A 21907-nucleotide genomic window follows, 5' to 3' on the forward strand; every position below is an offset into this window, starting at 1 on the left:
CATCTCTTTTTCAGCTTGTCATACAAAAACTGAGCTCTAGAAATTGACCCTGTAATCGTTGCCAATGTCAATTTGCCATTTTAGTGAGACAGTTTCACAGCGCTAATAAGTTTGTATCACTCTTGAGTATCTGATAACATTATTTCAGTTATTTGTATGGGAACGCCTGGGCAACGGTATGGCAAGGCTTGAACTGGGCTAAGGAGATCTCAGATTGTTCTGGCCAAGATTGGAGAATGGGCTCAAGACCGCATTCAAATTAATTAATTGACAAGGCTGCAACCATTTCTGGAATTAATAAGGACCATATGAGAGTAGACTTAGTTCTCAGTGCAATTTTATTGGACAAATAGACACAAAGCCCAAAAAACTATCTCCGTCCGCCTTACATTGGTGGTTCAAACCTTGCAGACTTCTGAAGTTTTGTAATTACGATTCAATAAACTGGTGCTTTAATGAAATTAATTAATTTACTGAATCTGATGCCTGACAGGGATTTGATTGCCCTTGAGGTGATGATGAAACAACACCAAGAGCTAAAAGTCAAAATCGACGGCCGCAGCAAGACCATACAGCAGTGTGCAGACCTCGGCAAGATCTTAATAGCTGCTGGCAACCCAGCATCTGAGGAGGTGAGGCTAAAAGCAACAAATAGCAACTGTTTATGGAACAAAAAAAAAAAAAATCAAGACATCACAGTCACCATTTGAAATATTTTTTGCCCATATAGATAAAAGAGAAATTGGACAGTCTACTAGCTAAGCAGAAGGATTTGGTTGAGAAATGGGACAAACACCAGGAAAGGCTACAGCGCAGTAAGTGATTGATGGACTTAATGAGATCAGACACAACGAACAAAGGAATCATAAGAGCATGATTGGACTGACGAGATAAACCTCCAAAGCAGTGCGCTTTAACAGAACTATTACAAATTTATATCGGTGCATGTATTAAAATGTGTCGTCATTATAAATGCGCTGCTGCTCTAATGTCAATTCTAGAACAGGAAAGGTTCCAGTTTGCCCAGGAGACTGTAAAGGCTGAAGCGTGGCTCAAGGCCAAGGAGCCGCTGATCGCCTCCAAGGTGGCCGAAGGAGGAGAGGCCCAAGCCCAAACGGATGAGGTTGAGCAGCTCATACTTCGCCACGAGGCCTTCCGCAAGGCTGCTGTAACCTGGAAAGAACGCTTCAGCTCTCTCCGGCAGCTCTCCGCAGTAAGCTCAGCTCCAGATAAATGTTTAATCATGGTGGTCAAGTCACAATTTTGCACTGCTGCTGAAAAAAAAAAAAATGTGACCTGGTTTGTGAGCGTAGTCTGCTCTGGCACATGGTCTGTGAAATGTAATTTGATTGAAACCTGCATTTGATGCGTTTGAATTAATCAAGCCTTTTTTTAGAGCTAGCTATTATTTATCATTTGTTCCATCTTTCTGTAGGCTGAGAAGAAAAAAGAGGATGAGAAAAAGACAACACCTCTGTCCAGCAGAAGGATGTTTCCGTTATCCTGTCTAACTCCCAGCGTTTCCTCAACCAGCACTACCTCGTCTTTCTTAAGGCAGACGGTGCAGGCACACATGGAACCCAAAACCCTCCAGCCTGGTCAGGATTTGGGTGCCACCTCTGCAACCCAGAGATTATCTTCATCCCTGGCCAGCTACAACCCAGTTTTAAATGGATCAGGCTACTCTGGATTGGAACAGCAGTGCAGTGGAAGACTGGTGGGCTCCTCATACCTTGGTATGGACCACCAGACAGTTGGAAGCGGAAGTGACTCCGGCTTCTCCGCTCTGACGTGCCATACTGGTGGTGCAAACACTTCGACTTATCCCGGTATAAACAGTCAAAACGCCGGCAGTGCTGAGAGCTCGGGTTACTATGGACTGACAAGTGGATGTGTGGGTGGCCAAAATCATCTAGGCAGTGGAAGGTTGGGAAGTTCAGGAAACCTAGTCCAGCATCCAGGCAGTGCTTTGGCGAGCTCTGGGTATCTGCCTCAACAACATATGGGCAGTTCGGGATTTCTGGCTCAAACACAAAACATAGGAAGCTCTGGATATTTAGGACAACAGCCTAATTTAGGGAGTACAGGTTATTTGACACAACAGCCCAATACGGGAAGTTCTGGCTATTTGGCACAACAACCTAATTTGGTGGGCTCTGGATTCCTAGTGCAGAATTATCAGAGTGGTGGTGGTATGGGTAGCTCTGGCTACCTGGCACAAAATCACTACAGCAGTGGAAGTCTGGGTAGTTCTGGTTACCTGGCGCAAAGTGGCGGCATCATGGACCCTAAAATGGCGTACGCCTGGCAACATCTGAAAGCTGACTTCATGCAGCCAAGGATCAACCACATACACAAGGCTGTGAATCCACTTTTAGAGGCAAGTCGAATGCAGCGGGAACAGTACGGGGATATCCCAATGGCAGACATGATGGGGCCAGAGTCAGGGTTAGAGCTTCTCCACGGTCGTCTTCAGAGGGACCCGCGCGGCAGCCGCTCCGACCCCCAGATGGACCACTTAAGGAGGGAACGAGAATACAAACTGGGTAGGCAGACCTCCAGCGAGCAGGAGATCCAGGCCAGGCTGAACGAACTGCCGCTGATTGTCCGGCAGGAGCGCTACCGTAGGCGCTTGGAAAGGCAATCCTCCAGTGAGCAGGAGGGGAGCAGCAAGCAGAGGCTCCAGAGGCAGGACTCAAGTGATCTGGAGGGCTCCGTGAAGGACGGCTCTGATAAACGATCAGGGTAAGTAGACGGGTTTTGAAGGTGATGGCATAGGAGTTCACAATACACGGATAATTTGCTTGCTCGGCACTGTGTGGCAGGATATGGATGGATGGATGGATTGATGAACTGATGGATAATGGTCGTGCCGCTGAGTGAAAAATGTCTCTTGTCGCTGCAGGGAGAAGAGATCTACCATGGCCGAGATTGTAGAACAAGTCCAAGAGAGAGAAGCAGCACATGTGAGCCTGTCCTCAGTCCTTTAATCTTAGTATGGTCACCTTTTTGAGTCTCCCAGCTTCACATTTTTCCCCTATGTGATCTTAGGCAAGAGGAGAGCCTTACCGGCCTCCGAGCAGCCTCTCGGCACCCGTTACTCGATTCGATGGGCGTCCCCGTGCTCGAGATCGCCCCAAGCCAAGAAGGAGGCCTCGCCCAAAAGAACCAGAGGAGACACGGCGTTCTCGATCCGCTCCAGCCACTGGTGCCCCAACAACACCTCAACCACCTTCACACACTGCCCACAATGAAGGCTTCCTGTACCGCAAAAAGGCCACCACCTCTGACCTGGAAGCTCAGCAGAGAAGTCCAAACAGGTCTGTGACTACTTATAAGTTTGGCACAAGTGTGCTTAGGTTGCTAAAGTTGACCAATTGCTTAATAATACAGCAGAAATTATACCACCAGGTACAGGTAAAAATACTTTGAAAACGTCAATTTCTCTTACCTTGGCAGTGCAGTTATCTCAAAGAGGCTTTTCCAAGCCAGCAAATACAAATGGATTGTTAAGTAGGGACAGAAAGACTCAGGGAACACAGCGAGAGCTGCAACGCAGCCACATACAACAGAACACTTATTTTACATGACGAGCCTGATATAATGTTTGCCTGTGGAGATATGCCAATGATTCCACAAAGCATCTGTAAATGGGTGCAAATTCAAAAAATTACAGATACATTACTGTATACAAGTACAATAATGTTAAACGTTATTTTAACACTACCCAACTCCTGGGTGTCTTTGACCTCTATGACTTTTCTGGCTGTGTGGAATACCTACAGCTAGCACATTATGTCCTATTTTCTGCTAAGTGAGAATGTTGGGCTGGGTAGGTGAGGTAGGTATTAATCACTGTGTGGATTACAAAAGAGCTGTCTGGCTTAATGATGTTTTCTATGTCCACGTGTCCTTTTGACCCTGCAGTAAATCCTGGGTGAATGTATACTGCGTGCTAAAAGAGGGGAAACTTACCTTCTATAAGGACGCAAGGAACCACAACACAACGTACAATGAGGAGCCTCCCGTTGACCTTAGTAACTGCTCATTCGACCCTTCGATGGGATACAAGAAGAAGAAAAATGTCTTCATTCTTCAGTAAGAGCTATTTTACTGTGGCGGTTGTTACAAATATGTAGCAGCAATTTCTTCCATATTTAGAGCCGTGAAGAACATATCCAGTGACACGCCGCTTCTTGTCACTGTACATGCGGTTCTGAAAGAAAACTCCACAGGAGTTTGACCCTTTCTGTCAATTTTCTTTGCTACAGAATGAACGATGGGAACAACTTTGCATTCCATGCAAAAGATGAGGTAAGGGTTATCTTGTTGTCATAGTTTTAGATTAGCAGCAGAAGGACCTGGAATATTCTGTGCATCACATAGAAAAAACATTTAGGCTGAGCATTTTTCTCATGTGTTGTGTAATATCGTTGTATCTGGAAATCATCGATCAGTCTTCAAATACCACACGGGATGTTAACAAGTCACACATCCAAAACATTCTGTATGTTTCTTTGTTTGAGCTTAATTATTAGTCACCTTTGTCAATGGCTTGAACTTGCATCGCAGGTCATTTTTTATATTTTTTATTTGTATGTTTTAGTCTTAGACTGTAGCCAATCAGCAGTTTGTTTTTTTAATCCCGCTGTTCATAATCCTGCTGTTCATATTCCTGTTGGGATATTGTTTGAGCAGTTTTGGCCTTACTGATGATACAATAGGTTCAGAAATTACTGCTCATAAAATGAACTTTAAATTATGAAATTGAGCTGAATGAACTCAGCTCCTACATCACTCAAATGATTTTTCCATCCAATCCCTATGTCAGGTAAAGACACCAGATTTTATCTTTAGGAATCAAAAAACCTCTCACATCTGGACAAAGTTTAGTGGCTCACTGAAGTAATTATGCAGTGCTAACTAATGTTGCATACAATAAACGAGGCCCTGCGGATCCTATTGATGTGGTGCTTGCTTATCAAGTAACAAAACAAAACTTTAAGTCCCAAAGTGTTTTCATTATACTTGATCAACAAAAAAAAAAGTTGTTTGAAGCTCTGCACTGTTGTAGCAGGTAACTGTTGCCTCCATACATAGGTAATGCAAACATCAGTGCAAAAGTTCAAGGTGGAAGACAATTTCCACAGTGCATTTGAAATATGGCATGCCAACACGCACTGGTTTATTTTGCTTGTCACGTTGCAGAATTATTTTTATTCATCTGCGTCAATGTGTTTAAGGCAAGTCAGGATTTTATCTCAATAACTTTAAGTGTGCTACAGTCCAGAGAGAGCAAACCAAATTAATGGTATGATACAAGGTTATGTTTGACGGATTTGTTCTGGGATTACATCCCATTCTGATCACTATTGTCCTAAGGCTTAAAGCACAGAAAAGTAAAATAGACAGATATATAGATAGATAGATAGATAGATAGATAAATAGATATAGATAGATAGATAGATAGATAGATAGATAGATAGATAGATAGATAGATAGATACATACATACATAGATAGATAGATAGGTAAAAGACTTTGCCATTCACACCAGGGTAAATGAGGGAATGAACAACTGAGATTCATGTCCCGCTTCCAACTACCTTGAACAACATTATCAGTAGTACTGAGAGCTAGAAAAGCCGTCATCAGAAATGACAGGATCCAGGACAGTTATCTATTTTAGATGCTTAAACTCAAACAGATAAAGAAGTGTGATGCTTGAACTCAAACACACATTAGAACTCAAACACACATTAGATATTGTATATATATATATATGATAATTGTGATTCCTGTATGCCCAAGGTATTTTTTGCTCCTGTTTTAGGAGGACCTCAAGGCTTGGACTTCAAACATCACCACTTGCATAGCTGAGCATGAGTCCATGGCCAAGTGGGACAGACCAGGGACTTCGTCCATGGACCCGGACCGTTCAGAGAGGAAGGAGAGGTCAGAGGGTGACGCCGATGCCAGGTCGGAGAGATCTGAGCTGGTCGAGGGGGAGGAGAGGTCCGAGAAGGAGAGGTCAGAGAAAGGGGATGGCTCAGAGAAGTTAGACACATCAGAAATTGCAGATAAAATAGAGGGCGGGGCAGGGGGCTCCAGCACGTCAGGAAAGAGCAAATAAGGACCTCCGACCCCTCCCACCCCTTTTATTTTGTTTTCACGATGCTCATTGACTGAAGGCGTAGGAATGGGCGGGGGAGAGGGTTGGAGAGCATGTGCGGCTAGTTTTGCATCCACATGGCAGGCTGAGGTCCGCAGATGGAATATTGTTACAGTGACAGACTAATCTCTCAGCAACTCCCCTTCACCCAAGCAATACACCATTGCTTGCATTTGTGCCACCTACTGCTAGATGGGAGGTGGGTGAGACTCAAAGACAGCCAGAAAGGAATCAGCCACTTCCACGTCCTACCATTGATTGTTTAATCTCTTGGAATTCACAGCATCTCTCTGTATGTATCTTTGACTGATAATGTAACACTCTGCTAGATGAACCGCGAGAAGTGATGAATGACATGTTTCACAACCTTAAAAAAAAGGAGAAAAAAAAGAAAATACATTTTTGAAGCAATATACTTTTTTAATTTCTTCTCTGTGTTGAGGAGAGAAAAAAAGGGAATTGAGAAACCGTTGCAAATGTGAGCTCTTATGATTTTTCCATTCTCCAGGCAATTGTGCACCTTAGATACTTGACACATCTGTATACAAATCATATAGACATGTAATCCCATCACATGGCTAGTTTGAGTCATCTGAATATAATGGAATGCTGATGTTACACATCTGACTTCATGGAGAACACACTTCTTTTTATTTGATGTTATTATTATTCCTACTATTATTGTTGTTGTTGTTGATATTATTTCTTAACAGTGATTCATGGCAAAAGAGGAGCTTGCCATCCAAATCTCAATCCATCAACTCAAGGTTTGTTCAAAGTGACACTAAGCCTTTGTATACATGGCAAAAATCAAAACATTGCATGAGATAGTTATTAGTGCACCTGTTAAACTTGCCTTTATTTTATGTTCTTAAAACATTTTTGGCAGTATTGCAACAACCTACCGCAATTGAGGAGGGTGCTAAAAATCAGCAGCAAGCATGAGACAAAAGAAATGTTATTTGGGAGGAGGTTAAACAGAATAGTGACTACTCCTCCATCTGTAACATGAATCAAGAAGCTAAACGATCCCTTTTGTTATTTGTACTGTATTTCTGCAATTTTCGTTTTCCATTGAATGTACTGATTTCAGCTGTGAAGTGTTCGATCACCAGCGATACTGCTGGTACCCCGAAACTAAAAGCCCAACACAGTTTACCAGGAGGTAATCCTCTCTGTAAACTGTGTCTTATCTGAAGTTCAAGCTGATTGGAATCTCTCCATCAAAAGCAAGTTCAATGTAAAACTGTCATGATTCGAGTCATGAATTGTATATATCTATCTTTGTATGTATACCAATAAACCCTGTGCTCTAATAAAAACAATACTCTGAAGTGAAATGGGTAAAATAAAAAAAAGATTTGTTTTAATCCGCAAATACAAACATCATCATCACTCGAGTATATAAATGTTTATTACATTTAAATAAAATATGCAAATAAGAAGTCACTATTAAGTATCATAATGTATATACATACACCGGTATGTAGTTGTACAAGACACATTTTACCAGGGAAGAGCAACAGGACATACTGTTGGTATGCTTGTTGTATTTTTATATGCCTATATTTATTTAGATCCGAATCAGGAGCCCAGATAAAACTTGTATTAATAGATGATGAGTAGTCAGTGTGTCTGTAAGAGGTGTGCTAAATTTATATATTGCAAACAAAAGACAAACTACTATCCTGGGCAGTTCTCTACATTCTGCTCTGGATTTTCTCATTACTGGTGACTCATGTAAAGTACAGTATGCTGTGGTCGCAGAGACAAACATACATTAGTCCACATCTGTTTGTCTGTCATGTATGTTCTTTTTTTTTGTATCATGAATGCGTACAGTCAAAGTTTCCCTTAAAATGTAGCCACAGTGGACTACATTTAGGGTAAGGAAGATAACAGTGTGCAGTGAAACAATCAGCAGCTAAGACATTGACACGTTCACTTACAGTGGGGTTTCTCTTTTTTTCAAGACAGTACTTGAGATGATTTTTGTTTTTTGTTTTTTTTAGGCTTACAGTCTTCCTTTTTAAGACACCAAAATTAAACCTCAAATGCAGCATCGTTTGAATTCACTGTCTTGTGCTAAGAGTATCTTTAATACTGCAGCCTTAAGATGGGTTCAATGCAAGGAGGGAAGCTATGTCACGATGTGAATGTCATCCTCACGGCTCAGCTGTCTGTCTTCATTTGTTTTCAATACAAGTGCCATGTCGTACAGTTCGCTTGAACGGCGGTTCAAAGGGTGGAATGAGTGGACAATGACACGATTCATTGAAAATTGTCTGACAGGGAGCTGGTGCAATACTTTTTGTTTCTTGGTCATTGAAATAAGAAGCTATGGTATTTTTCATGTAGCTGGATCTGTGTCCAATTCTTGGCTCATGACAAATATTTACCCCCACATCACCATGTGCATTTTACTGTAAATGTTGCTTCGCTTGACTTTTCTGAAACAACGGAGGGTATTTTTCTTCTTACACTATTATGGTGATGGGCAACATGAAATAGACATCGTAACTGTGACGGAAGCAAATAAGAATTGTGCATACGTTGTTTCTTTCATTGATGCTCTTACAAGTGTGTACGTCTATTACTTTACATTAAAACTTGCTGCTATGAGACAAAAATAAACCTTCAAACTTGCTGACGCAAACTTGATGTGGAACTGATGTGGACACACATGCTAACATGTCTGACACACGTGTGGAATTGAAGTGTGTTACTGCGATTTGAACCTCAAACCTGGGGGGTCATTTTGTCCACAGAACTGTTCTTCTGATTAGCCATGACTTTCACAGTGGAGACAGTGACCAACAGCAGCACTGGTTGACGATGAGCTCAACATACTTTGTGATAAAACATAAGTGACTCTGACCTCATGGAGCATGTTCTTGATGTGTATTAGGTATTAGAGACAAAAAAAAAAAAAAAAAAAAAGACATTTGACTAATACACATCACAATGAGTCAACGACTTTTAAAATATACTGTGAAAACATCACAGTTGTTTTTCCACATTGATTACAAAGCACCCCCTGGAGGTGTACCTGGCCCTCTACTGAGAAAACTGCACGGAGAATCATTGACGGAAAATAATCAGAAGGGCTTGGCATCTTCTAAACTGTGTCTGTGTAATAGTGTCCTCTGCGTGCTTTCTGCTTGCTTCTGTATATACAGTGACTGGCACCACACAAACATTTTGACGCTGTATGTATGGCTTTCTTACTGCAAAGTTCTGGCTATCATCTGAGCTTCTTGCGTGCACTTTGAAACAAAATGTGAATGAACGTGAATAATTCATGTGAGTAAAAATAAAAGGTTCATGCAACTTTTGTTTTGCACTAAAGCAAAGCCCTGTACACAGTGGACGGCAGCAGTGGAAATGCAGGGTCTCTTCACAAAATTTCGACAATAAAAAAAAGAAAGAAAGAAAGAAATTACATACATGTATACAGTATTGCACAAATTCTGCACAACTTAATGTATGTTTTAAGAATGTAAATTTAAATTATGATTTGTTCATTGAACTGAGTTAAATCTGCCAATATCTGTCTGTAGAAACATGGAGGATGGTATTGTCTCATAAAAACTGTTCATCCCCGATTTTGCTAGTGTCTTTTTTTCTCCACTTTAGGACTATATCAAGTGTAAAAGTTGTTCTCATGCATACATTCTTTGCAAGTGAAGATTGCGTTATGAAAAAGACAGAATATGCCTCAGATAAACTATTGTGTTTTCTTTGTCAAATCAGCACCAATTAGCAAGAGCTTTCAGGCACACAGATTAAAATGACAAATTAAAGCTGCAAGCAGCGTTCAAGGGCTATAATCAATAAGCTTTCTGTGCCATAACTGTATGAGGGCCCCGATGAGACAAACAAGTGATTTATCTTTGCATCGCTAGAAAACAGTTATACAGATGTGAGTTGCTGCTTTTGTTTTTGTAGGCGGTGCTGAAAAGCCTAATTGGTTCATTTTTTAAATGCATGTGTGTATGTTTATGCATACATTCACAAATGAATGTATCTTTAGTGGGTGAAATGTGTACTGGAAGAGGTCTCACATTGATGATGTGACGAAGTGATAGAATGTAAAATCTCAACATATCCAATAATTGAAAAGAATCAACATACGTATGTTGTTGTCATGATAGGTTGTCATTTCAAGGCAGCTGTCACAGCAGCAGGTGCCATGTGTCTCCCCCTGATATCTGTGTTCTGCTGTGCTTAGTTGGTTCATCAGCACTCAAAGATGTTTTGTATTTGTCACATGTCACATTACATGGCAGTGAAATGTTGGTGTGGCAGAAGCCAACGTGATTGTGCAATATGAGGTTTCAAGAAAAGTATCAAAAAGACTTAAAAAGGGGCAAGTGGCAAGTTAAATATAATATATACTTGCACCTCCTAAGAACCTGGCTGCTTTTCAGGCAAGGAGCCACCGTGAATACACCGTGATTACTATGTCAACAAAACATGCGCCATACGCAAAGCCTGCAACAACAATGTGCAGTGCTGACCAGACAAAAAAAAAAACAATTTTCATGGGAACCCATCGTCACCATCAGTCACCGTTTAAGAAGCACAATCCAATAGCAAAGACACATGAATGTAGTTGATCTAGCTTTGTATGTCATTAAACCATGAATGTATTATAAGGACTGAATACAATGTTAGATATTAGTCCACTATTTCCCTGATGTTTTAGTAATGTTAAATCATATATGTCCTGAAAAAGAATCACTTAAAATGTGTAAGCATTATAAAACATTTTGCAATGAAGCTGTCTCTTAACATCTTATCATCACCACCTAGATAGATAGATAGATAGATAGATAGATAGATAGATAGATAGATAGATAGATAGATGGATAGAATGTCTGGCTGTGCTTACAGAGAGAGGACATGTGATACATGAAGCAGCAGGTTGACATGACAAAATGCTACATGAGATGACGACCTTACATGTCTTAGAATGAATGAACTAAGATGTGTGAATTCTCTTCGGCAACATGCTCTTGGAAATTCCAAGAGCAGACCCAGTTTGGTTTGTCAGTACATCTGTGCTTTGTGCTGGCTCCGTGTCTGACACCTCGGGGCGGCGTCACAACCATTCTACTTCCCCATTGCAGTCCAGGAGGCGTGGCCCTGCGGAGCTACGGAAGCCGCGGAGTTTACCTGGCTAGCAGCGAGCAAGCGAGCGAGTTTACGAAAATGGCCGGCTGGAGTAGAGTCGCCGCTGGGCTACGGAGCCTTTTAAGGAGCCCCCGCTCACTGTGCAGTACACAAGTGCGTCGTGCTGTCGTTCCAGCATTATTTGGAGGCTCAGTCGGGACGGGGATTTTCCTTTACTATCAGTACCGTCCAAACAGCAGGACTTTACCCTTTACCGTCTATGCCGAAGAACAAAAAGTAAGTAGACGCTTTATAGATTTATTCGATGTTGATCGAACCTGATGGATGCGTGTTACCACTGCAGGGTCCATTGTCCGAATGTTTTCGATGAAAAGGCTGACAAAGTGAATGGAGAACATGTCCGCAGTTGTTTACAGAGAAGGGCGTAAACACCGAAGCAAAGTTCTTATCGGCAGCGAACGCCCCCCAGCTGTCACTCTGTGACACGCCACGCAGTGTCCGTCTCGAACTTTTACCTCCTGTTTGTTTCAGGAAGCTGCAGCCCCGCAGCTGTCGGCCAGAAAAGTTCGCTTCAACCAGTTCGCGTCCGTGTTGTACGAACAGGAGCCCTACATGACACCCAGAGACTTCCTCTACTCCGTCATGCTGGAGAAAGTCGACCGTAAGATTGTCTCGCCTTGCTGTGGGTCTGTGTGTCATATATGCAAATGATGGCAATCCGAAGCCGTCCCTGTCGCCGAGGATTCCCCAGCCATCCCTGTGACGTCGGCATATGTGCAATACACAAAATCGACAAGAAATTAAAAGGTTTCAGAGGGCTGAGATACTGAGTTAAAAGCAATGTCAACGTCAAATTAAACTACTGTTTAAGCGCATTTTAGGAATGTGTATGTGGGAGATTATATTGACATGCATTGACATACATTGTTGTGTGTGTGTCTCCATACAACATGTACAACATGCCCCACTCTGTCAACAGCCCCTTTGATTTTCAAGGCATGAAAGACCAGTTCCTCTGCAATTATAGATTATACGATACAATTACATAAAAGTAAATGCTGCCATTTTACAACAAGAATATTCTTGGCTGGTTCAACTGATTGTGTTGCACTAAACTGACCAGTGAAACTAGGCGTTCAACTTGCACCTAAACTCAGCCGCTTTCTGTTTGCTCCCATATAGGTAAGTTGCAAAAGAGAGAGTTAACACAGCAGGTATGCCCACGTGATCACGTCACTTGATATAGTTTCGACTGGTTTCACGTCCTATCTGCACTTCACATGTGGTCTGCATCTTCTCACAGGAGGTTGAAAGAATGTTAGCATCTGCTTCTGGCGCACGATCAGGGAATGCTCTGTTCAGAACCTTAGGAGACAACGGTGAGTCTTCAGTCTGAGTAATCACATGGTAGCTTCAAAAATGAATCCTCTGGAATCAAATTGGCTGCTGCATTGTGTTAAATAAAGCACATATCAAATGATTTGCCCTGAAAGAGCTTGGCTTTATTAACAACTGTGGAATGCATGAAAAAAATAACTCTAGAGTCATAGTTTGTTTTATGTATTCTTTTTCTTATACTTGGTTCTCTTTTTGAACAGGTCTCATTTCCTACACAGAGTATTTATTTTTGCTAACAATCCTGACCAGTAAGTACATTGCCTCACATTCATGCCTCACAGCCAATTTTTAGTTATAGGGCCCAAAATTGATTGTGGCACCCCTGAATGTCCCCATGTGATGATATGCACTTAACAACCTAGCACAATTTGTATAATTTGTAAGAAGTAATTTTTCATAAGTTGCAGGGTCTGTTAGTTTGTTACACTGAGATATAGCCGTTAAGCGACTGACATTGCTTTGGTGTTGCAGAGCCGCACACAGGATTCCACATAGCTTTCAAAATGCTTGACGTTGACGGTAACGAGCATGTGGACAACAAGGAGTTTCTGAAGGTGCGTGTCTGGATTTCTAGAATGCTGTACTGCTGTTCAACAGTTCAACAGACTGTGTTTCATGATATAGCGGTATGCACGTTGTTTAGAGAGAAAACCGTGTTTAATGTATGTGCATTTATAATGTCAAAATGTTGACGTCTTTAATGCTGCGTGCGTCACTGATGCTGCTGCAGTAGTAAGTATGGACCGAGGCACAGCCCGAAGGTGAGGAAGAGCTGCCACTCTAGCCTGTTCCGAGTGTTTTGCATTTGCATCTCTGCCTTGTATTCCAAATACATAAAGTTCATGTCTTGTGACATTGTTGCACATGCTGCAACCAGACTGGTCCTTTGTAGTGACAGCAGAGGACTGTGTGAGTGGAGATAAGGTTGACTGATAGGCTGCATGTTCCCAAGAAAGCACCTTGTGCACAGTGCCTATGTTGTGTTTCAGTGTACAAGTACCAATTTGTTGTAACACAGTTAGAAATGCATGGATTCTTATGTTTTGCGGATAGAATTGTTGATGCGTGTTACCTATATCAAAGTGGTCCGCACTGAATATTTAAATAACATTTCAAAAACTGAAGTCGATTTTTTTTTTAATTGAGCTGTAAGTACTTTTCTAAATTATTTATAATAAAATAAACATGATTTTTGTTTTTTTAAAGCTCAAGAAAATTCTGGGTAAAAATAAAAGGAGCTTCTCTAAGGACAACACACAGGTGGGTATTTACACACTAGAACCTTGAGTTGAACTAACCTTATGTAGTAACACTTATCTTTCAGTATTGATGATACTGTGTAAAGTCTGCTGGCCACCAGAAAAGTGATGTGTGTTTCTTGCTGAATGCTGAAGATAGCAGTAGAGGAAGGAGACGATGTGAACACAACGCTGCAGGCCTTCTTCTTTGGGAAGACTGGAGATAAAAAGTTGCAGTATCAAGAATTCCATAGGTAAGGAACTGTCTTCTGTTGTGATGTCAATCTCTAAGTAACAGTCTTCTTTGTGGATACTAATATTTACTAGTCAAGAAGTCAATCATATTCAATTTCCCAATGCAGGGAAAAGAACATCTGCAAACCTAGGGGGGAAACTACTGAAAACTATGTCAAAAATCACTTTTGTGTTTTTATTTATTTCAAGTTCTCATAACTCAAATCACTTTGCTTGCCAGGTTCATGGAAGACTTGCAAGCCGAAGTCCAGGAGATGGAATTCCTGCAGTTCTCCAAAGGCATGGACACCATGCGGAGAGAAGACTTTGCAGAGTGGCTCCTTCACTACACCAACGAGGCAGACAATGAAACCTACTGGGAGAACATGAGGAAGAAGATCCCAGCGGGCCAGGTGAAAATAACTGAGGGCAAATGGTCTTTCTCTTCGCTGCAAAAACAAACTGATGGTCTTTTTCTTACAGAGCATCACGTTTGATGAGTTCAAGGCCTTCTGCCTGTTCACCAACAATCTGGAGGATTTCTCCTTCTCCATGAAACTGGTGACAGGAGCCAACCGCCCTGTTGGCCTGGGTGAGAGCCTAGCTGGTTACAAAGCAGCTAGTTCCTACAATCAAAAAATATTAAAGCATTAAATGAAAACTTCATATTTTTTTTTTTTTAATTTTCAGCCCAGTTCAAGCGAGCCGTAAAGATTGCCACAGGTCACGAGTTGTCCGACAACGTATTGGATACTGTATTCAAACTCTTTGACATGGATGGAGACAACTGCCTGAGTCATAAGGAATTCATTAGTGTGATGAAAGACAGAGTGCTGCGGGGTCTGAAGGTGAGTTTGTGCCCCTTTTGATTATGGTGTGTTTCCGTCTTTCTATCTTCCCGTAAACCAGAAGATGGACACTAATCTCACATTTCGACAGTAAATCTTAAATTACAGACTGCTACAGCTGTCATCCAGATTAAGACCATGATAATTTACCTGGATATATTCTAACTTTTTTCAATCTGTAAATTGGCCCAAACTATATATATATATATATATATATATATATATATATATATATATATATATATATGTATACATATATATATATATATATATATATATATATATATACATATATATATATACATATATATATATATATATACATATATATATATATATATATAATTTATACACTTTCTTGTATAAATTATACGAGCCCGTATAACACCGTCTCAAATTTGCCCACTTCCTGTTCAATGAGCTGCGTATGTCTCTCAGTGTTGTTGTCGTAAACCCAAGAGTTCTTGGGTTTACGTATATATATATATATATGTATATATATATATATGTATATATATATATATATATATATGTATATATATATATATATATATATATATATATATATATATATATATATATATATATACATATATATATATATATACATATATACATATATATATATATATATACATATATACATATATATATATATATATATATACATATATACATATATATGTATATATATATATATATATATATGTGTGTACATATGTATATATATATATATATATATGTATATATATATATATATATACATATATATATATATATATATATATATATATATACCATTGGCACTGGTGGAAGTGAATGCCTTGCAGGTGGTCTCACCTGTGCTTCCTTCCCCCATGTGACAATGCTGGGGGAAGATTCGCTACATAAATATGTAGTTTGACGCCACGCCGTCAATTCTGCAGCGTTCTGGGTTCCGAAGTCTGATGATTTTGTTGTATGCCTTGTATTATTCGACGAGTGCAGACACTACACAGATCTGGAATGTACACACAATCTTCAGCATAAACAGAAAACTGGGCGCCATGGCACTCAATGAACTAAACGATGTAAACAAAAAAAAAACACAACACACTTGCTTTGCCTCATTTCCTGTTTCGCCTACTACTGCCATTTAAGTTCTAAGTATTGCCCTGCAAAAATGAACCGAACAGTGAAAACACTGCATACCAGGAAATTTGACAGCTTAGGAAAGCATGTGAAGACAGCTGCCCCACTGACAATTACAGCCATGATGCCCTTTTATAGGTGGCAATTTACAAGCATTGTTCGTGAGATCTTGACTTAACACGGATTCATTACTTTTACACTTCTTCTGTTTTTTGTTTTTTTTTTCTTTCCCCCTGTAAACTGTTTGTATCAAATGCTGCAAATGACCTTGTGAATATTTTATAATGTTTGTATCTTGTCCATTAATACCCATTAGTGTTGTTTAGTAGTGGTAGCAGCAGTATCCGAAGCTCTTTCAGCCAGGACAAGTCCACCGTTTTTGTAAGCCTTCTTTGTGGATTGGTATTTCCCCTCAGGTGCAGCCTCAGAGTGGCGTGTCTGGCTATTGGAAATGTGTAAAGAGAGAGACCCTGAAGGGCGCTCAGGAGGCCCTGGGGGACACCGGGAGCCCGTTCTGAGTGATCTGGCTGTCCTGGATGATGGAAGTGCAAAGAAAACAAAGGATCTTCACCACTATCTTGAGTACAGATGTTTACGATATCCTATTGTCTATTGTCTGGTTCTGGTGTTTACAATGCTTTTGTAGTGCTCGGTGCAGTGTGCTGGACTCGACCAAGTCGTGCCTTTCACAGTAGAATGGCTGAATCGTTAATTTGCACTGTCTGTATCATCCCACGTGTGTTTTCAAAAAACGGCGTAACTGTGGTTAAAGGATTTATATTTTTTCCTGTGCATATTTTTTTCTAGTTTTTCAGTGGAATATCCCATATTAGGTGATGGGTAATTATGCTAAAATAAAGCCAATCAGAAATCAATCACAGCTTTTTTTCTGAAGAACATCTAAAAGTGTGTGTTTTATGCAATAAACCACTTTGTAATTCCTTTTGCAGTTTATTGTAGATTTGACCTTTTAGGATCACATGAGTATGTGGGTTAACCATTGAAAATTGTGGTGCTAATTATCTTATACATATTTCTAAAAGTAAAAAGACAAAACAAGCTTACTTCTGTGATAGATGAACAAATTAGTGACCGATGCCAAAGGTTATCAGTGAATACAGCATACACAGCTACAATACAATAAAATTACATTGAGCATGAAGCCATCTTTGGTCTTCTTATCACTATAAACAAATACATAGAAATTTGTATTGTATCAAAAATAGAAATTACATAGCCATATTGAAAGTAAATTCACATTTTGACAAACAATATAAGGAGATTACATAAGAGACATATAATGGGATTACATTTTGTTTCATTTTCAATCCTTGGCGTTGAGCAACCACTCATTTGGACACAAAGTTTTTTGAAAAACTGCTGGACTGTCAAACCATCTATCGACATTGTCTTCTATCCGTGAGGAACAGTCTGCATCATGTAAAACAAACACAAATGAAAGACAAAAGATTGTCATTCCTAAAACAAGCATGTGCTTTCTATACTGGGGTCTGAAATTGAGGCCTGTAGATGGAGTCAGGATGAGAGAGGGAGAGAGAGAGAGAGAGAGAGAGAGAGAGAGAGAGAGAGCGAGGGAGGGAGGGAGGGAGAGAGAGAGAGAGAGAGAGAGACTTGTGGTCAGGACTCAAAACATTCAGTTGTGATGTAGCAGGCCAGCCCCGACAGACTGACTTGTCTTCCACTGAAGTGTGTCTTGTTGTGTCTTTACTTTAATGTTTTTCTATGTAGCTGTCTTCAGCAATCTTCTATACTCAGAGGCACACATGATGAACTGCAGCCAAAGTGGACCTCTGCTTGACTTTATGGGGAAGTGCTTTCGAAGTGTTTGATCCACTGCGGAATGACAGAGAGACATTTGTTTAAGACTTTTTAATGAAAAGGGCAATTGTGCTTTCAAGACTTGGCAAAGTCACGGAGGGATAGGTAGAGATAGATTCCCAACTCATGCATTGAGGACAGCTCTTCAGCTGTTGCTTAAGTCTTAAAAAAACAAAAAAAACAAAACTTATGTACGAGTCTAGAAGCTGTGTGAAATGTTTTAAGTTAGAAAAGAAATTTGGCAAATTCCTTACGATTCCTATAATACCTACAGTCATACAAATAAAAACATTCCCAGTAATTATCAGTGGCTGAGATCCGGGGGACGGACCCACAAGCTGCTCGGTGAACAAGATGGAGGTGAAGGGGACAGGGGTCCCTCACTCAAAACTCATCAAATACACAATCTGACAAATTCAAACTGCTCTAGTGGACAAGTTGTGACCTGCACACTCACCACGCTAGGAAATTATTAGAATGAAACAGAGACGCTTTCAAGGTAAATGCAAAGCAAGAACTACATTCCAGACACACCTGCTGGGCGGAGTGATTTCAAAAGTGCGTGTTTAGCAGCTCCTGCCATCAAAACGCCAAGCTGGTTGACAAGAAACCAATGCCTGATCATGACCTCTTTTTTTTTTATATATATATACCAACCAAGACGACATTGAACCTTATTTATTTGAGCCAAAAACTAAATAACTTCAGCACATAAGTATTTGTAATTGTATGTATTGTAGCATATTGTATTATATGGTGAATGTGCAGGAGACAACTTGTGTGTTGGGATTGTTGAGTTTTGATAGAGGGAAACCTGTATTGTCCATCTCCATTGCGTCACGTGTCTCCATTTTCGTCACACCCGTGATTTTTAGCGTTTGCAAATAAAGTGACAACAGAGAGTTGAATAGCACCAATAAAATAAACTGGTATTTTAATGAATTAATGATACTTGTATATTTAAATCCAATTTTAATTGATGACAGACATTTTAGACCTTTAGATTAAGATTAGGATTGAAAAAAATTTGAAATAAATGAATTCCATAAATTTGGTGTGAATTTGAATTTGGGAGAGTCACTACTTTGGTGTTAACGTCAGATATTTGCTGTTTAAGTTAAGTATTAGAGTTACAATAATGATCTTACTTTTCAAAAACAAGAGGGGCCTTAATGGATATTTACAAAATTGTTTGTGCCAATTGCCCTTCATGAAAAAACTAGAACGCAAGTACCAAATTGTACCAAGCCATGTCAACTTTGAGTACACAATTAACTTCATTTTATACTTTTGTATCCTACAAATTATCACCAGATACAGCTAAAGCAAAGCCAAACTGACAGTGTAACATTTATGCAGATCTAATCTTTGAAAATAGACTGCGTCATCACTTTATGAGGGGAGTTGTGATCATGATGCCGAGGCAAACACTACACATTAGAGCTGCCACGCTGACATCAATGTGCGCCACTATTTAATACAATTTGCATCCCCACAACCCCACTGTGGGCTTGTTGGTTGCTCCCTTACCATTTCACTGCAACAGGGTGGAGACGTCAAGGGTCGCTCTCCTTCTTGACTGTCACGTCGCCGTCCCCTGCCAGGATGGTTGAGATCTCTCCTTGCATGAAGGCCCAAGGCACAGTGGAGCCTGCGAGCGGACAGCGTTCTCCACTTGGGCAGTACACCTCGCCGCCTTGGCCTTGGCTGCGGATAAATCCTCGGGTACACGGGAAGCAGAACTTGTGATGCGGTACGGACGGACACTGGACGAAATGAGTGTCCTCCAGGCGCTCTCGGCAGAGGGTGCAACACAGCAGGGTCTGCGTGCTGCCCGCAGACTCGCTGGCGGCGGTGCTGCCGCTACTGCTGCTCGGACCCACCTGACCCAGGGCTGCCTGCGAGACCGAGGTGGAGGAGGTGGATGGACTGCTGCTGGTGGGGCGTCCAGCGGAGGAGTGGGCTGCGGACATGCTGGGGCTCTCCCGGGCCATCTGGGTGGCGCTCAGGCTATCCGCCACTCCCATGAGGGCGGAAATGGGCGATGGTTGGCTGTGTAAACGGGGAGGGCCCTCTTGAACAGCGGCCATGCTGGGGAGGAGCTCCATGCCTGGGTAGGTCCCGCGGGACCAGGTCTCTCGGGGTGGATGGTCAGGACGGCCTTCGCCCTCCCCGTTCTCGGAGCCTGGCGAGGCCTTGCGGCGTCGGGGTGCACTCTTGGGCGGCGCCGGGCGCCCCACTACTGACATGGGCAACCCAGCATCCGGCTGTGGGAGGACCTCTGGGATGGGGGGTTCTTTGAACATGCGCACGCCGTCGTTCAACAGCTCGGACAGCGCACGCCAGTCGCCGGTGCCTTGCCTTTTCTCGTATTCCACGTAACGCAGCCCAGAGTTCACCGCTTTCCCCGCATCTTTGGCCGAGTCGCGGAACATCTGCCGGACCAGGTCGGGGACACCCAGGAATATTATCCCAGAGCCGGCCGGGTATTCCACAAACACCTTGAGCTCAAAATCTGGAGACGCGCCGGCGTCAAAGGCCAGGACGCGACCCATGAGGTTGTGGTCTTTCCTGAAGCGCACGTTGAAGGGGACACAGCTGCTCAGGGCAACCAGCACGTCTCGGACTGCTTTGGGACGGTTGGGCCAGCCTTCGACCCGGTTGCGGGCCACATCATTTAGTTCAGCCATCACCTCGTTGTTTCTCCACGCTGCCGGGTCAATGCCCACCAGAGTGGAGGTGCTGGCACCCACACCCAGGGACACAACCTGTCTCCTGCCAGCGTCACTCATGATTGGACCAGCTGAGACTGCAATGGGTGTTGCTCCAGCCCTGGACCCTGATAACGGAGCCAAAAGGCCATGTGGGGCAGCGACTAAGCCCTGCGCTAACAGGGCAGGGGAGATGGTGCCGTGCAGACTGGGGACTGCCCCGACAACAGCCCTGCGAGTGTTTGGGCTCTGCCTGCTGCCCTCCGTCAGGGAGACGTCTTCAGCTCTGTGTAAACCGTTGGGAAGGCGCGACGACACCCCATACTCACCCCTCCCCCTATCCGTGCGTTCTCCATGCTGCCGACTCGCCTCAATGGGCCCGGCCGAGCTGGGCTTCCCCTGCTGCGGACCCGGGGACCTTCCGTCTAAAACTCCGTGCGTGCTCTTCAGCTGCCTGGCAGTTTCAATGAGCAGTTCTATTCTGTCCGCGCCGTCGTAGTTGACGCAGCCCCGGCACACGGCCTCGCTGAACTCCCACAGCATGGCCCAGGGCATCTTGGGCAGATCGCAGAGGTAGCACCACTGCCGTCTGGAGGAAGACTGCGAGGCGGAGGACATGTTGTTTACAGGCCCGCGACCAAACTTTCTTCGGAGGCCCTACACGCTGCGCTGTACGGTTGTCGGCGATTTCTCAGTCCCTCGGAGAAGCTCGCAACATTCCGTGCATTTTACGATGGAAATCGAGCTGGAAACAAGCGGGTAATGCGACAATGGGCGATAACGTTAAAAAGTTAGCGATGTCTGTCTCGATTTGTTCTTGTCGGTCCGTGTGAAAGGAAGTAAAATGTCATAAGACACCGGAAACACCTACGCCAGCCAGGCTGGGGCCTTCATGGGATTTGTAGTTTCTTCCGATTATGTCTGAGCCTTCTCATGTGCTCGGTAAATTGTTTCCGCCGCAAAATAAAATAAAATAAAATAACGTTAGCGATGATAAAGAACTGAAAATCCACTGCGTCGCGGCGCAGATGCTTTTACGCAATACCGTATTCATCAAATATAAAACGCGTGGCCTTTAGTCGCGGTTCAATGCGAGTGACAATATAAAGCGTCCACGTTCGTATTTGCAATTTAAGATGCAACTCGAAAAGCAAATTTTTGTTAAAGCTATTTTTTTTTTTTTTTTTTTACTGAAATGTCA

At 42.2% G+C, this 21907-nt stretch overlaps 3 protein-coding genes across 3 annotated transcripts; 2 read left to right on the forward strand and 1 right to left on the reverse strand.

The window, feature by feature from the left end:
- The first annotated feature begins 482 nt into the window (after positions 1 to 482).
- LOC142884272 (spectrin beta chain, non-erythrocytic 4-like) lies at positions 483 to 6530 on the forward strand. Its single transcript, XM_076019784.1, has 10 exons — positions 483 to 632; positions 731 to 815; positions 1002 to 1213; positions 1559 to 1736; positions 2169 to 2745; positions 2906 to 2966; positions 3052 to 3320; positions 3928 to 4098; positions 4272 to 4314; positions 5833 to 6530. Exons 1-10 carry the CDS (start codon positions 483 to 485, stop codon positions 6130 to 6132), a joined length of 2046 nt encoding a protein of 681 aa, XP_075875899.1. The 3' UTR covers positions 6133 to 6530.
- A 4811-nt stretch (positions 6531 to 11341) lies between these two features.
- On the forward strand, positions 11342 to 17031 carry micu2 (mitochondrial calcium uptake 2). The gene is made up of 12 exons (XM_076019949.1): positions 11342 to 11583; positions 11839 to 11968; positions 12490 to 12521; positions 12611 to 12686; positions 12906 to 12953; positions 13177 to 13259; positions 13912 to 13965; positions 14100 to 14197; positions 14419 to 14590; positions 14661 to 14769; positions 14868 to 15025; positions 16573 to 17031. Exons 1-12 carry the CDS (start codon positions 11386 to 11388, stop codon positions 16672 to 16674), a joined length of 1260 nt encoding a protein of 419 aa, XP_075876064.1. The 5' UTR covers positions 11342 to 11385; the 3' UTR covers positions 16675 to 17031.
- A 56-nt stretch (positions 17032 to 17087) lies between these two features.
- On the reverse strand, positions 17088 to 21562 carry LOC142884392 (interferon regulatory factor 2-binding protein 1-like). The gene is made up of 2 exons (XM_076019946.1): positions 19526 to 21562; positions 17088 to 18010 (listed from the first exon to the last, which is right to left on the reverse strand). Exon 1 carries the CDS (start codon positions 21322 to 21324, stop codon positions 19552 to 19554), a length of 1773 nt encoding a protein of 590 aa, XP_075876061.1. The 5' UTR covers positions 21325 to 21562; the 3' UTR covers positions 17088 to 18010; positions 19526 to 19551.
- Positions 21563 to 21907: the final 345 nt, after the last annotated feature.

This window comes from Nelusetta ayraudi, unplaced genomic scaffold (genome assembly GCF_046127955.1).
Source record: "Nelusetta ayraudi isolate G7.1 ecotype Tasmania unplaced genomic scaffold, CSIRO-AGI_Nayr_v1 ptg000011l, whole genome shotgun sequence".
NCBI classification, from domain to species: Eukaryota; Metazoa; Chordata; class Actinopteri; order Tetraodontiformes; family Monacanthidae; genus Nelusetta; species Nelusetta ayraudi.

What these genes read in the sequence shown, in the direction of transcription:
- LOC142884392 (XM_076019946.1), bottom strand. Translation starts at nt 21,324, where the DNA reads ATGTCCTCCGCCTCGCAGTCTTCCTCCAGACGGCAGTGGTGCTACCTC.
- micu2 (XM_076019949.1), top strand. Translation starts at nt 11,386, where the DNA reads ATGGCCGGCTGGAGTAGAGTCGCCGCTGGGCTACGGAGCCTTTTAAGG. An exon ending in TCTATGCCGAAGAACAAAAA is followed by an intron (nt 11,584 to 11,838) that starts GTAAGTAGACGC and finishes TGTTTGTTTCAG; the next exon opens with GAAGCTGCAGCCCCGCAGCT. An exon ending in CAGAACCTTAGGAGACAACG is followed by an intron (nt 12,687 to 12,905) that starts GTGAGTCTTCAG and finishes CTTTTTGAACAG; the next exon opens with GTCTCATTTCCTACACAGAG.
- LOC142884272 (XM_076019784.1), top strand. Translation starts at nt 483, where the DNA reads ATGCCTGACAGGGATTTGATTGCCCTTGAGGTGATGATGAAACAACAC. An exon ending in GGCTCTGATAAACGATCAGG is followed by an intron (nt 2,746 to 2,905) that starts GTAAGTAGACGG and finishes TTGTCGCTGCAG; the next exon opens with GGAGAAGAGATCTACCATGG. An exon ending in CAGCAGAGAAGTCCAAACAG is followed by an intron (nt 3,321 to 3,927) that starts GTCTGTGACTAC and finishes TTGACCCTGCAG; the next exon opens with TAAATCCTGGGTGAATGTAT.